The sequence below is a fragment of the Octopus bimaculoides genome, chromosome 4 (genome assembly GCF_001194135.2).
Source record: "Octopus bimaculoides isolate UCB-OBI-ISO-001 chromosome 4, ASM119413v2, whole genome shotgun sequence".
NCBI lineage: Eukaryota > Metazoa > Mollusca > Cephalopoda > Octopoda > Octopodidae > Octopus > Octopus bimaculoides.
In genome coordinates this window covers 18,632,452-18,647,143 of record NC_068984.1, presented here as the reverse complement: position 1 = coordinate 18,647,143, position 14,692 = coordinate 18,632,452, and the positions used below count along the sequence as shown (strand labels likewise).

Here is a 14,692-nt window from a genome sequence, read left to right as displayed (position 1 = left end):
TATATATATATATATGTCTACATGGGTGTTATTTGTGTATATGTATATTATTTATGTTTTGTTATGCTTCATATCTAAGAATCTCTAAAATATGTATTGCTATTGGTAAGGAATTTACAATTTATACTACTTTATTGTTTGCTGAATTGAAATCCCAGTGGAAAGCTGAAAATGTCAAAAATATATATTTATATATATATATATATATATATAAAAAAAGAAATAAAAGAGAAAAAATTTCGAATGTTATCTCTGACTGGATTTCATTTTAATTTCATTTGCTTGAGGCCAAATTTGAATTTGTTTACATAAACATGTCGATAAAACATGCCAGCAGTATTGTTGTACACTGTCAGTGATTTTAATGTAACAGTCAAACTGCTTCAGGAAATGCCTGAGCTGAACGTCATAGTATTTATTGAAAATAATAGTATACAATGCATAGGAATGTAGGGAGAAAGTGTTTTTAGTATTTTAAAACTGTACTAGTAAGGCTGAACTAATAGATGTATGTATGTATGTGTGTGTGTGTGTATGTATGTATATATATATATATATATATATATACAGATGGATGCCCTTCCTTATGCCAACCACTCCAAGAGTGTAGTGGGTGCTTTTACATACCACCGGCATGAGGGCCAGTCAGGCGGTACTGGCAACGGCCACGCTCAAAATGGTGTTTTTTTTACATGCCACCTGCACAGGAGCCAGTCCAGCAGCACTGGCAACGACCTCGCTCGAATGCTTTTTCATGTGCCACCGGCACAAGTGCCAGTAAGGCGACGCTGGTAACGATCCTGCTCTAATGGTGCTATTTACGTACCACTGGCACGGAAGCCAGATAGCTGCTCTGGCAATGTTCACTCTCGGATGGTGCTGTTAGTGCTCCACTGGCACAGGTGCCAGTCATCGAATTTTGTTCAAACACATAAATCCGAAAAAAGAAGCACACTCTGAGTTATAGAGCAATATATATTAAAGTTAGATAAGGCTGATTTATGACGTTACTTTAGGTTTTACGTCCATAAAGGGCTTAGCTTTATGGCATATCATCAAATCTCCAAACCTGTTGGCTTAAAGCCTCTCTCAGCAAGTGGCCTCTCTAGAAAATGGAGGAGGAAAGACCTCGTTATTCAATGTCAACAAAGGGGATTGTTTCCCTTCAGCTATCGATCGCCAGTGACCCTGCCATCCTGTGGGTTCCAATAGACCAGAAGGAATTTCCTGAAATGGTAAGCATGGTCCGAAGACCTGTTCTGGAGTTTAGGATGTTCCCTGGGTTGAGGGAGTTATTTATGATCTTCGCCGGTTCTGCTATGCCTAATTTACAGCCCTTGGTCCTTCTCTAATAACACCAATGTTTTCAAACCAATGAACAAGCGCTACATTGTTTGACCTGTTAGAAATAGGAACCATATCTTTGATACATTGTATTATCTTAAATAAAAGGTGTATTGGATAATATAGTTCTTAGAGAAAAATGGAATAGTTAAGGCTGGAACACTTTTGATCAAAGGTCTGTTCAAGCAGGGTTGACCTGGGGTTCAACAATACCAATGTGTTTCAATGAGTCTAGGACATTTTTTCCCCCCAAGGACAATTACCCCGAAGACAACAGATGATGATTTAAAACTTCTTAATATATTAGAGAGGGGGTAATTAATCAAGGGGAGTAATTGTCCTAGGGGTAGTTGTTGTCGGAGGGGAATTGTCCTATTGGGGTGGGGATAGGGGAATTGTCCTCGGGGATAATTGTCCCGATACGGTTTCAATGAACTAAATGATTTATTGATCCTATTTTTTTCTCTCTTTCTTTTCTGTTCATACCCCTTGATTGCTAAAGGTTTCAGATTAATAACAGATGAAGAACTTTTAAGACCAATAACTAATGTAGATTATTGTGTGACTAATAGACTATAATAAGAACTTAGTTTTGAGTTTTACTTGAAGATTGCCTTAAGTTGTCAATCCTTGGAAAATGTCACAGCTACCTAATTATTTCTCCACAAATCATTGGCTCATTCTTGTATCAGACTTTATTGAAGTATGAAGCCTTGCATTTATGGAAAAAGGGATATTGAAGGTTAACGATCACTGTGTCTTTCATAAAGGGGATTACTAACATATTTTCAGCTGGATATTGGAATCTGATCTTGTATTGGACTGTCAGTAATATAATTTTCTCTCCAGCAATTATGATAATATAAGAAATATTTACTTCATCACTGTCTCTCCTCTTCTCCTTCCTCCATATCCCCTACATGCTCTGGTTGCCATCAGAAGCTCTGAGTATTCAGTTATACAGTTACCATAGTGACATGGGCAAATGGTGGTAAACAGAGACAGTTAATGAGATAATGATTGATGAGGATGATTATTTAAGAAATGGTTACACTTTACTGTCATTATGACGAATACCAGCATCACCATTTTCATTGGTAACACCATCAACAACTGAATTATTTACTGCTGTGTGTGGATTTTTTTTTTCCACTAAGATACTGAACAGCATAACCTTTTCTCCTGTTTAGTCTGTGATGAAGGACAATGACCTTTTGTAATCTTCTTCAGACTGGTGAGATTGGTGCTGTTGATTTGGGTCATGCTTGTATTGAAAACATTAGCTAATAAAAGAAGTGAGAAAAAAAAAAAGGACCAACTGCATGGTTGCTCAACCTACTAGAAATAGCAACTAAGTTTTAAAAGAAAAATGGACTCGTTGGACAATGTCCTAGATATACAAAAAAGACGGGATGGTCATAACTGGACTGCTTTTGATTATCAGCCTGCTCAATCAAGGCTAAGATGAAACTAAAGAATAATATGATAATATGGACCAGAAGGGATTTCTTAGGGTTGCAAATTTGGGAAGAAAGGGTTGAGCCGAGTCTTCAGTGCGTTTAGATGGTGGTTAGGAAAACAGCATGACTATCGGGCAGGCTTTGACTCAGGTTGTTTTCAGCCTGCTAGTTAGTTCAGTGGAACAGAAACACTGGGAAAACATTTTGCTCACAGCACACTATCATCATCATCATCATCATCATCATCATTATTTAATGTCTGTTTTCCATGCTGGCATGATTTTGACGGTCTGTCCAAAAGCTGGGGAGCTGCATCAGGTTCCAATCTCATTTGTCCTGGTTTGATGCCCTTCCTAATGCCAACCACTCCAAGAGTGTAGTGAGTAACATTTACATGACACCAGCATTGGCCACAGCTACGATCTCACTTGGCTTGACCGCCAAAGGTCTTGGTCACCTGTCACTGCCCAGGAATTGAAACCATAATCTTAGTCATGAGTACAACACCCTAACCACAAGGCCACACATCTTCACTAAATATGTAACAGTGTGACGTATTGGCTTTCCATGTTCTCAGTTTAAATCCTCTAATGCTGGCATTGACTCTCATCCTTCTATCTGGGAGGTGTTGAGAAAGTAGCAATTATTCAGTTCAGTTAACTATCCCCTTTCTACCTGATTCAACTAACTATCCCTTCCTCATTATTGGTAGCTTTGTATCAAATTAAAAATTCATTATTCATGCTTTTGTGTTGTTGAGGTTGGATCTTCAGATTTCACCTGTCATATTCCTTGTATTGACATCCATTAATTCTTTGATTTCCTGAGTTTCTGTCATGGCTTGATGAATAAGTGTCACTACCTTTAATTTAGATCAATGGTTCTCAACCATTTCTTATCAATGGACCCCTTTGATTACTATTTGTATTCTGATGGGTCCCTATGGTCAGTCAGTGTTTAAAAACTAGTTTTGTAGATACTTCTTTCAAAATTCCTATTTTGTTATTCACACATACCCTTGTGTAGGCCGAACTATGTAAAACAGCAGAGAAAAGAATATAGCTGTTTCTTGCAATAACTACATCTAAAACAAAATTTTATCAAGGACCCAGTCTTTTATTTTGCTTATGTGAACCCCTCAAATCTTATAAGGACCCCAAGGGGTCATATAGACCCCAGATGAAAACCACTAGTTTAGAAGTAAAGGTCCTTAGTTTGAATCCCAGCCAGTATTGTGTGTACATCAAGGAATAAAACATCTGATGATGATAATAGGTAAGAAATATAGTGGGGATGTAAATAGTAAATGTTTTGTCTGTCAAGTTGAGGTTAATAGTCCAAAAAATTATAATCTTATTAACAATAAACAAGCATTTGGTTAATCTTCCTGTTAGGTTTGGTCATGCATATTGACAAGGTAACGAGATTTCTGTGCCTGTTTGAATATGATAATATTGCTGGTGAGATGCATCAATTGTTTCAACGAATTAACAGTTAAAGTATAAAAGAGTATTGCAATTTGTTTGAAGCATTGCAGTGTGTAAATATATTTTGAAGAAGACCTTTAGGCAATGAGAACAAAGTCAAGACATTGTATTACCATATATAGGTTGCTTAATGTGTCTTAGGCACATGGCTCAGTGATTAGAGCATTGGGTTTTCAATCATGAGGTAGTGAGTTGGGCTGTGTGTTGTGTTCTTGAGCAAGACATTCTATTTCCTGTTGCTCCAGTCCACTCAGCTGCAGAAATGAGTGCAGCGTCACTGGTGCCAAGCTGTATCAGCCTTTGCCTTTCCCTTGGATAACACTGGTGGTGTGGAGAGTGGAGGCTGGTATGCATGGGCAACTGCTGGTCTTCCATAAACAACCTTGCCTGGACTTGTTCCTCAAAGGGTAACCTTTTAGGTGCAATCCCATGGTCCTTCATGACTGAAGGGGGTCTTTTTAATGCTTCTTTTATATTGTAGGAAAGCTTCATCATCATCATCATCTAACCCTTTAACCTTGAGATTATTCTTTCAAATGTAATGCTTATTTATTCACATTGTTTTGAATTTGTTGTGCATTATCTTGTAGCTTCAAGATTTTGACGATGTATTTGTTTATTTTTTAAATGTCATTGTAGGGTATGTGAAAGATGTCAAATTTGGCCATTTTGAGTATAAAACAAGTAGAATATTTGTGCCAGAGATAGCCAGTTTACATACTAAAGGGTTAATGCACATGTTTCTTGCTGGCATGGGTTGGATGGTTTGACAGGATCCAATGTGTCCAAGGACTGCATCATGTTCCAATGTCTGTTTTGGTATGAATGTTACCCTAGATGCCCTACCTCACATCAACCACTTTACAGCATGGGCTGAATGGGTTTTTTTTTCATACCACCTGCACTATTGAGGTTGCCATGGGGTAGGGGAATGAGGGAAAAAATGAACAGTAGGAGCTACAAGAGATAGATAATGGCAATAAGGTGCTTGGGTGGCTCCTCAAGGTGAGTTGAAGAATCAGTTTGTAAGATAGTTTAGGAAGGAGAATGAGGTGGTGGGGGTAGACTGCCAAAATTGGTAGGGTTGAAGGGTGGCAAGCAAGGAACCATGAGTTGGTGAAGATAGAGGGATGCAAAGGAGTTGGGGTCAGGATGCAACAAAAGCAGTAAAGATGATATTGCAAGAAAGAGATGACCTGGTTAGGTCGTCTGCAGGAGCTGGGGCTGGGGTGTGGAAATCGAATGTAAAATAGAAAAATAATCCAAGAGTTTGGAGAAAAAGTATTATTATTGGCAGGCTGAAATATAAAAGAAGTATTAAACAAACTATGGAGGATGATTCAATATCTTGTCTGTGCTCTTATTTATTCGCATCACCTTACATATTGTGTCTAACTTCTAACCTGCGTTACTTAAAGGTCAGCTTAGAAATATTTATATCAGTTAAAATGTAACTACATTTGTATTCATCCACTACCAAGTCAGCATGAATATTCTTTTTAAAAATGTACTATCAAATTAGTATTTCTGATTTTCGTTGTTATTGACTGTTTCTCTGTTTTTTACTCATTTTTTTAGATAAATCATTCCTGCCAACAAGTTTAATCTACAACAGAAAAGTATCTTGTGGTAACATGACTCCAGGTGTATATACTTCCAGAACATGGACATGTTCAAACATTAGGTAAGTTGGTGTTCAGTCATTTGTTTTTAAAAATATATTTTCAGGTGCAGGAGTGGCTGTGTGGTAAGAAGCTTGCTTCCCAACCACATGGTTCCAGGTTCAGTCCCACTCCGTTGCATCTTGGGCAAGTGTCTTCTGCTATAGCCTTGGGCCGACCAAAGCCTTGTGAGTGAATTTGGGAGATGGAAACTGAAAGAAGCTCATTATATATATATATATATATATATATATATATATATATATGAGAGAGAGAGAGAGACACGTGTGTGTATGTATATATTTGTGTGTCTGTGTTTGTCCCTACCACCATCACTTGATAACCGATGTTGGTGTGTTTACATCCCTGTAACTTAGTGGTTTGGCAATAGAGACTGATAGAATAAGTCCTGGGGTCGATTTGTTTGAGTAAAGGTGATGCTCCAGCATGGCCACAGTCAAATGACTGAAACAAGTAAAAGAAAAAAGAGTAGCTACTGAAAGAAGGATACAATTCAACAAACTGCATAAGCATCTTGAAAGTTCCTTATTCCTATGTCTCCTCTTTCTCTCTCTCTCTCTCTCTCTCTCTCTCTTTCATCATCATCATCATCATTAGTTAATGTCTGTTTTCCATGCTGGCATGGATTGGATTGTTTGACAGGAGTTGACCAGCTTGTTAGCAGCATCAGGTTCCAATTGTCTGTTTTGGCATGGTTTTTTATGGGTGGATGCCCTTCCTAATGCCAACCACTTTACAGAGTGTACTGGATGCTTTTTACATGGCACCAGCATAGGTGATTTTTACATGGATGCTTGGCTTTCCAGAAAAAAATTCTACCATATATAAAGCATATACTTCAAGCCCTCTGGTTATATTTCTGTTGAAATACACTGCTTTTATTTCAAATAATTTTGAAAATAATGAAAAATTTCATAAGATGACTGTCATTATTAAACTGGTGTTTGGAGCCTAAATTAGCATGAAGCTTTGATGGAAAATCATTTTAAAACAGGAAGTTTGTATCATAAAACCAAGGGTGGTCTCAGGTGGGCTGGTATCAAGAGGATTAAACAATATTATAAATTTTCAGATTATTAACTACATCTTTAGAGAATATTGCTACCACTATCATTTTACTAACCCATTACTGTTACACTTAAGTGAACATACACATACACACAGATAATTTCTAAATAGTGATAATTTGTAGCATGTGTATAAATAATAAAATATTTTTGCAGCACTTTTCTCATCTCTGAATGAAATATCCATAATGCCACAGTAGAAGTTCACATACAAAATATATATTTTCTACATATATTATACAGACATGTATTTCAGCCAATGTTGCTCTTAAAAATATGCTAATTTCCTACACATATCATCATTTAAAGTCCGTTGTCCATGCTCTCATGGATTGGACAGTTTGACCAGGGCTGGAAAGCTGCACCAGACTCCAGTCTGATTTGACATGGTTTTCTACAGCTGGATGCCCTTCCTAATGCCAACCAATGGGTGCTTTTATTTGCCATTTGCGTGACACTGGTCTTTGTCACAACTGGCTTTGCAGTTACATGACTTTGAATTCAGTTCTGTTGCACAGTACTTTAGTTGTGTAGCTTCTGTGATACCATTGGGTGGACCAAAGCTTTGTGAGTGAAATTTGGTTATCATATGGAAACCTGTTAGAGGAATCATTCCTGTCCTTAGGTGATAGACTTAATTTGTTAACTGGCCCTTGAATGCTTTTTGTTGGTGCCATTCTGCTGCAAGCATTTGGTCCAGACCTCTTTGGCTTGACAATAACTTCCTCTCTCTAGTTACAGAGGCTCTCAACAAGATCATTGGCACTGCTCTTCTTCGCGTCCGAACCACTGTAAGAGTCTTACTTTGTATGTCTCTAGGACAGTGCTCCACAACTGTTATGTCAGGGCACACTGGTGTGCCTGAAGACAATGCTAGGCATGCCACAGTGTAACCCGAATATAATTTTTTCCCCCATACTCTTAATATATACTTTTAGTTCAGGTGTGCCACCGAATTTTGAAAAGAATATAAGTGTACCACAAGAGAAAAAAGGCTGCTCCAGAAGAACTTTTCTTTGATGATATTGGTTTAATATATAATACTTGAGACATTGAGGTCCAGGAATTTGTTTTAACTCTTTTGGTAAAAACCCATCTGACACCAATATTGGCTCTAAAATATAAAATCTCATTTTTTGTGAAAACCTTCTGATAGCCCACATGTTTAAGACTATCCCTGATTCTGTAATATAAACCTTCCTATGTTTAAGTGATCTAAAAACCTTCTATTGAAATTTCGTGTTGACTTATGTTCCAAATACTAGTTTAACAATGACAAAAATTATTTCACTAACTTTTTCGTTATTTCCAAAAACTGGAACAAATGCAGTGTTTCAAATAACTGGAACAAATGCAGTGTTTCAAACGAAATATGGTAACAAAGGGGTGAATAATGCTTTAAAGCCAATTAATACTTGATTATTTTATTAAACCTCTCGGAATTCTTGGTTTATTAAAAAATTAATTGAAGTATAGTATAGTTCATTGAAATTATGGCTACGAAAGGATTAATCGGCATAGCAACCCACCCCCACCCCCACCCCACTTCTCTCTGTCTCTCTTCCCTCCCTCTCTGTTGACCTGCTCAAGCATTAACAACTTTGATCTAGTAGAACTACAGCAACAGTCATTGTTTAAGCCCCAGGTCATCTCTGATCTAGCAAATCCAGAGTGGCAGTTTAAGTTAGCCTTTGTTAGGTTTTTTCATTGTTTGCAAATAACACATGTTGCTAAATCAGTATTCACAGCTTTGCAAGATGTGAATATCTCCTTTGTGTCAAGAAACTTTTAAAGATCAATGCTTGCCTTTGGATTTATGACAATAAGTCAGATGAAAGACAAATCTTTATTTTGGACATTCACATATTATCTGGTGCTTGTTTTCAATAAGTAATTGGGGGCACATGTGCAATAGTGTTTTGCTTGTCATTCTTTACATCTATTTATTAAGGCTAGTGTGAGTGTCATGGTATTTCATTTTGTAAGTGATGTTTTATAGTCAGGTGCCCTTGCTACCTGTTATAATTCATGCTAACAATTAAGTTTTTACCTATTTCTTTGAACTGCTAGAAAACGCAACCAAATCTAATAATCTACCATCTACTCATATAAGCACACATCGCAAAGGAAGGGAGAGTTTCCAAAACAACTTAGGAATGGATTTGTTGAAAAAGTTGCTACAATGAAATGGTGAATGTAGAAGACTGCTTCAAGGATCCTAGCTATGACTTTAGCTTCTCCATTCGTTAGAATCTAAATTCAAAGTAATGGTGTACTAAGACAATTAAGAGGCACTGATATAATACTTATCACTTTCGCTGAATTTTTGTCTTACTTGATTTGGACTCTTCACTACAGCCTAATGAAATGCTTGTTAATTTTTACTTACAAGGGTGATTCGTTTTCTATCTCGTAGTACTATTTTCAGCAAGGTGAACCATATTTAAAATTTCAAGGCCTTTAGCCAGGGACAGGATGTGGTATCCTGTTGACTAACAGAACATGAACTACTGACCTACGGATAGTTGTCCAGTGTCTTTAAGTTGGAGCAAACAGAGTTATGTGCCTTGTTCAGTGGTACAATGTAATGGCTTGAAGATTTTAATTCTAAATATGCAACAAGATGTCTATTGTTTATTCAAACTCAACATCATGGCTAGCTGTTCAGCCTTTTTTCTTTCTTTTTTTTTTTTTTTTTAAATTTTCTACACATCCTGCTCTAGTTTACCAACAACTTTTCCTTCAGATTTTGATTTGGTTATAAAATAAAATAAAGATTATTTAATATAGTTTCTTACCTTCCAAATGTGGCCGATACCAGTACCCCTGACTGGCTCCCGTGCCAGTGGCACACAAAAAGCATGCACTACACTCTCGGAGTGGTTGGCTTTAGGAAGGGCATCTAGCTGTAGAAACATTGCCAGATCAGATTGGAGCCTGGTGCGGCCTCCGGGCTTGCCAGTCTCCAGTCAAACTGTCCAACCCATGCCAGCATGGAAAACGGATGTTAAACGATAATGATGATGATGATAAGGATGATGATAATGATTTATTTATTTTGTGAGAGGAATATGTGGTCTTTCTGCTGTGCAGTTCTGAGATGAAATTGAAATCAATTTAAATGATTTATATTGCTAAAAACCTACCATATTTGATGGCATATAAGATGCACCTTTAAAAAAATAAAAGTTTTAAAAAATCCCCCCCAGGTTCTATATGTGATGTTGGGTCTCCTATAGATTGATTGTATATTTTTCCCAAGCATACAAACCACTGGTGCTACATAAAAAGAACCTGTGTCAAAGCCACATATAGAGTACCCATGCTGGTGCCATGTAAAGAGCACCTAATACACTGCAGCATTCAGTTATATGGATATAAACAAACTAACACAGGTTTTCAAGCAATGGGAAGAGGGAACAAACATACACAAAAATACACAGATATATGATGGGCTTCCACAGTTTCTTATTTCTTTATTGACCACAAGGGGCTAAACATAGAGGGGACAAACAAGGACAGGCAAAGGGATTAAGTCGATTATATCGAACCCAGTGCGTAACTGATACTTATTTAATTGACCCTAAAAGGCAGAATTTGAACTCAGAACGTAGCGGGAGATGAAATACCGCTCAGAATTTTGCCTGGCGTTCTAACGTTTCTGCCAGCTCGCCGCCTTGAAACGGCTTCCACAGTTTCTGCCAACTAAATTCACTTACAAGGTATTTGTTGCAATCCTGACCTGCTTCCAAGTAAAGTAATAGTTCCCCTTGGTGATGATGATGATGAAATGAGGAGTGTCTCATATACCCATGTGTCTTTTATGCCATCAACTACTTTAATTGCCATAATCCATAATAGGAATAATCTATTAACATTACTTTGTGACAAATACTTGAATTTAACTCTGCAGTGGTTGTTTTGAAAATCCTATAAAAACACTGATAATCTTGTGACTTAGCAATCAGCTTAGTGAAGTAAAAAAACCGAAGTGTGTAACAAACACTGTTTGTCAACCAGACACCATTTTCTGTCTTTGATATAGGAATCCCTCTTCCTTTTAATGCTCACTTTTCCAGGCTTGCATGGAGTTTACTGTGGCAAATTTTCTACAGCTGGATGCTTGTTCTGTTGGTGGCCCTTACCTGTTTCCAAGCAAAAATAATAGTTTTCCTTGGCCAGGCCAGACATGCTTTTTTGCAGAATATTGGAAATGAAGGATGCTCATCTACAACAATCGGGCAATGTTAAGAGAAGAACACACATGCATGCATGTGTGCGCGCGCATGCATGCACTCGCACACACACACACACACACACACACACACTTCACTTAGAAGCAGGTCAGGATTGCAACAAATGCTTCATAAGTGAATTTAGTTGGCAGAAACTGTGGAAACCCATCATATATCTATTGTGTGTGTGTGTTTGTCCCCACCACCGCTTGACAACCATTGTTGGTGTGTTTACATACCCATAACTTAGTAGTTCAGCAAATGAGGCTGATAGAATAAGTACCAGGCTTAAAAGAAGAAAGAAGAAAAGTTACAGGAGACAGTGATGTGGTAGTCATGATTGGAATGCCTTGATCATAGGCCCACTTGATCGTTGCTCACTGCCCATTCTCCTTGTGGCCTGTTAATGATGCCCAAAGGAGTTTTCTGTATATTTATTTGGTTGTTACTTTCCTTCTCTTTTATTACTAATCAAGGGGTTATCAATTATACTTTGTTCTTAACCTATCCCCCCTCATATTTCTTTTGCCTTCGAAAAAGTGAGGCTGGGTGATATAGGAAAAACAACAAATTATGAGAAAGTGTGAGAAAGAAAAAAAAAAAAAGACAGTGTGGGAGAATAAAGCAGAATTGGGGAGGAGTTAAAACAACTGTGAATAATATTTTTTCACTTTCTCACAATGTCTTTAATTCAGATCTGGGACATGTATATATAAGCATATAAATATTGCAGAAAGTGAAACAGTATACAGTAATGCCTTCATTATTGGCAAGCGTTTCTTTTCTTATTTCATTTGTGTACAATAGAGCCTTGTGTTTGTTATTGTTGTTTAGTATCTTTGGAACTACTGACTTTTTGTAGTGTGAAGCAGTTTTTGGAGACTGTAATTGCTTGACTTTATGTTTTATTAGTTCATGAACAGTTCTATGAAGGAATTAATGTCAACAGTTTTTTTATTTTCTGAAAGATTTCATGTCTTTGTTTTTGATTATTTTGTTTTAAAATTACTTTGTTGGATAGAAAAACTTTTGGAAAATAATACATTTATCTCTATATTCACTTGAGTTTATTACTTTCATGTACATATCAAATGAACTTGCAGAATCGCCATTCAAGAGCTTGTGATGTAGTTGTACTCCGTGTTAATCTTTGGCACAGCCATATCTGACACAAATGTTCTGCCTGTTTTACTTTAAAACTAACCTAACCTGGTCTCTTATATCTGCCCTTCAATGTCATTCCACAAGTAAGCAATCATGTCATTGAAATTTTGAAGCTATGAAATGTATGCATTATTATTATTATTATTATTATTATTACTGCTACCCGGTATGGGCCCCTATCCAGGGTTACGGAAAGGAGACAACCTTCAAAGAAATCCGGAGTGGAGCCCCGTAGGCGGTTTAGTGTTCAACTCGACACTCTTCTGGCAGCTCCTGCAACCAAGCTGATGCCAAACGTAATGCTCTGCACTCCTTTGGTCTATGTCTGCAAGGTCGAGAGAGGAATCCTGACGATTGGGCTACCCAGGATTTTCTTAAATCTAGCCCAGGCCTGCATAAAACTGGAGAGGACATGAAGTGTAAAAACCAGACTGGATTAGTTTATGCGAAACTCCATTGTCTCCCGAAACAAAAGGATGCCAACAACATTATTATTATTATTATTTCAAAACTGTATGAATAAGTAAGCATTGCATTCGACAGAGTAATCTGAATGCTAAAGGCTTAAATCATGAATGAAAACTTACTTCAAAATTTAACTTATGTTAAACATTTGTAAAACTGTTATATTTTGGGACGGTCATTTAAAAAGATTTTTGCCAAATAAACAAACACTATATATTCGTTCTTCACTCATTTATTACCGTTCTTATTTTAACTGATGTCCAAGAATAGAATGAGATAAGTAGAGAAGGAGGATACACAAGGATGGAAAGTGTCGCCGAAGAGGTCACAGATGTTTGACAAAAGATTTCCAGACAATGGACATCAGTTAAAATAAGAGCGGTAATAAACGACTGAAGAACGAATATATAGTGGGTGTGTTTTTGGCAACAATAACAACGACTATGCCAAAATATAACAATATTTGTTTTAATAAGAATCTTGCAATACAAATTCGTAAAACTTATTTCTTAAAATGTAGATACCTAATGCTATATCACTACATATTATAAGAGAAAGTGTAAATTATTGGAACTGTATGGATACCATAGCATTCAAATTTGATTTCCATAAGAACAACACCTCTTAACCATATGGCATAATAAAGTTATGGCATATAAGATGCACTTTTTTCTATGTAAAAAAAAAAAAAAAATATCTTAAAAAGTCTCTCTGGATCCTATATGTGAAGTTGACAAGGTCATAGGATTTGATAAAGATTTTTCTGGCTTAGAAGACGATTAAATTTTTTGTTAATATGTTTTGGTTTATGTTCAACTGTAGTGGAAACTTGCTTTTTATATAAAATGTATTCCTGTATGTTACTGTAATCATGGCAGATGTTTCCTCTATTGTGATTTCTTACTTCATGATTAGCTGTACTGCTAACTTAGTTTTTCATATACAGTAATGTTTTCTGCTATAGCTAAGGAACTTTTGTAATGTACTGCTAGATTGCTTTAGATATTGGTTTCAAATTTTGGCTCAAGGCCAGCAGTTTTAGGGACTGGGTAAGTCAATTAAATTGACTCCAGTGCTCAACTGGTACTTAGTTTATCAACCCCAAAAGGATGAAAGACAAAGCTGACCTTGGCAGATTTTGAACTCAGAAGGTAAAGACAGTTGAAATACCACTAAGCATTTTGCCTGGCATGCTAATAATTCTGCCAGCTTGTTGCCTTGATTGTTTTAAATATTACATGCTTTAATTCACTAAACATTTTTTTCTCCTTAAATATGCACTGCTGAAATTGGGATGTATCTAATATGCCTATGTGTCTTTTATATTATCAAATATTGTTTCATAAAATATCCTATTTTATTTCAGAGTTGATGGTCGAAAAATTGCATTTGGACATTATCCAGTAAAGTCACCTCATGTGAAAAACCACTGTTTTGATACAAATGGTACTGATGATATTGGTGGAATCTGCTTGGGTCTCATGAAGCATGTTAATGAAAGTGCAAAGTTATGGGCAGCTTCTGTAAGTATATTTGCTTTTCATGAATGATGTCTGACTGTTTGGTTTTTTTTTGTAAGAAATCTATTTTCAACTTGATATTTTGAGAAGAAAATTGTATTGTCCACTTTTCTAATTACATACATTAGAGTTTATTGAAGCAGATTTTCTATAGCCAGATGCCCCTCTTGTTGCCAGCTCTCACTTGTGTCCAAGCAAAGTATTACAGTAGTACCTTGGTTTTTCGAACACCTCTGATTACATATAAATTGTGCTTTATATATATATA

General features: G+C 36.6%; 1 protein-coding gene across 1 annotated transcript in view; it reads left to right on the top strand.

The window, feature by feature from the left end:
* LOC106881444 (uncharacterized) overlaps positions 1-14,692 on the top strand; it is a 47,407-nt gene that overhangs the window by 21,489 nt on the left and 11,226 nt on the right. Inside the window, exons 2-3 of the mRNA XM_014931832.2 lie at positions 5,870-5,975; positions 14,271-14,427. Of these exons, the coding sequence (XP_014787318.1) occupies positions 5,870-5,975; positions 14,271-14,427 (263 nt within the window). The remainder of the gene's footprint in view (positions 1-5,869; positions 5,976-14,270; positions 14,428-14,692) is intronic.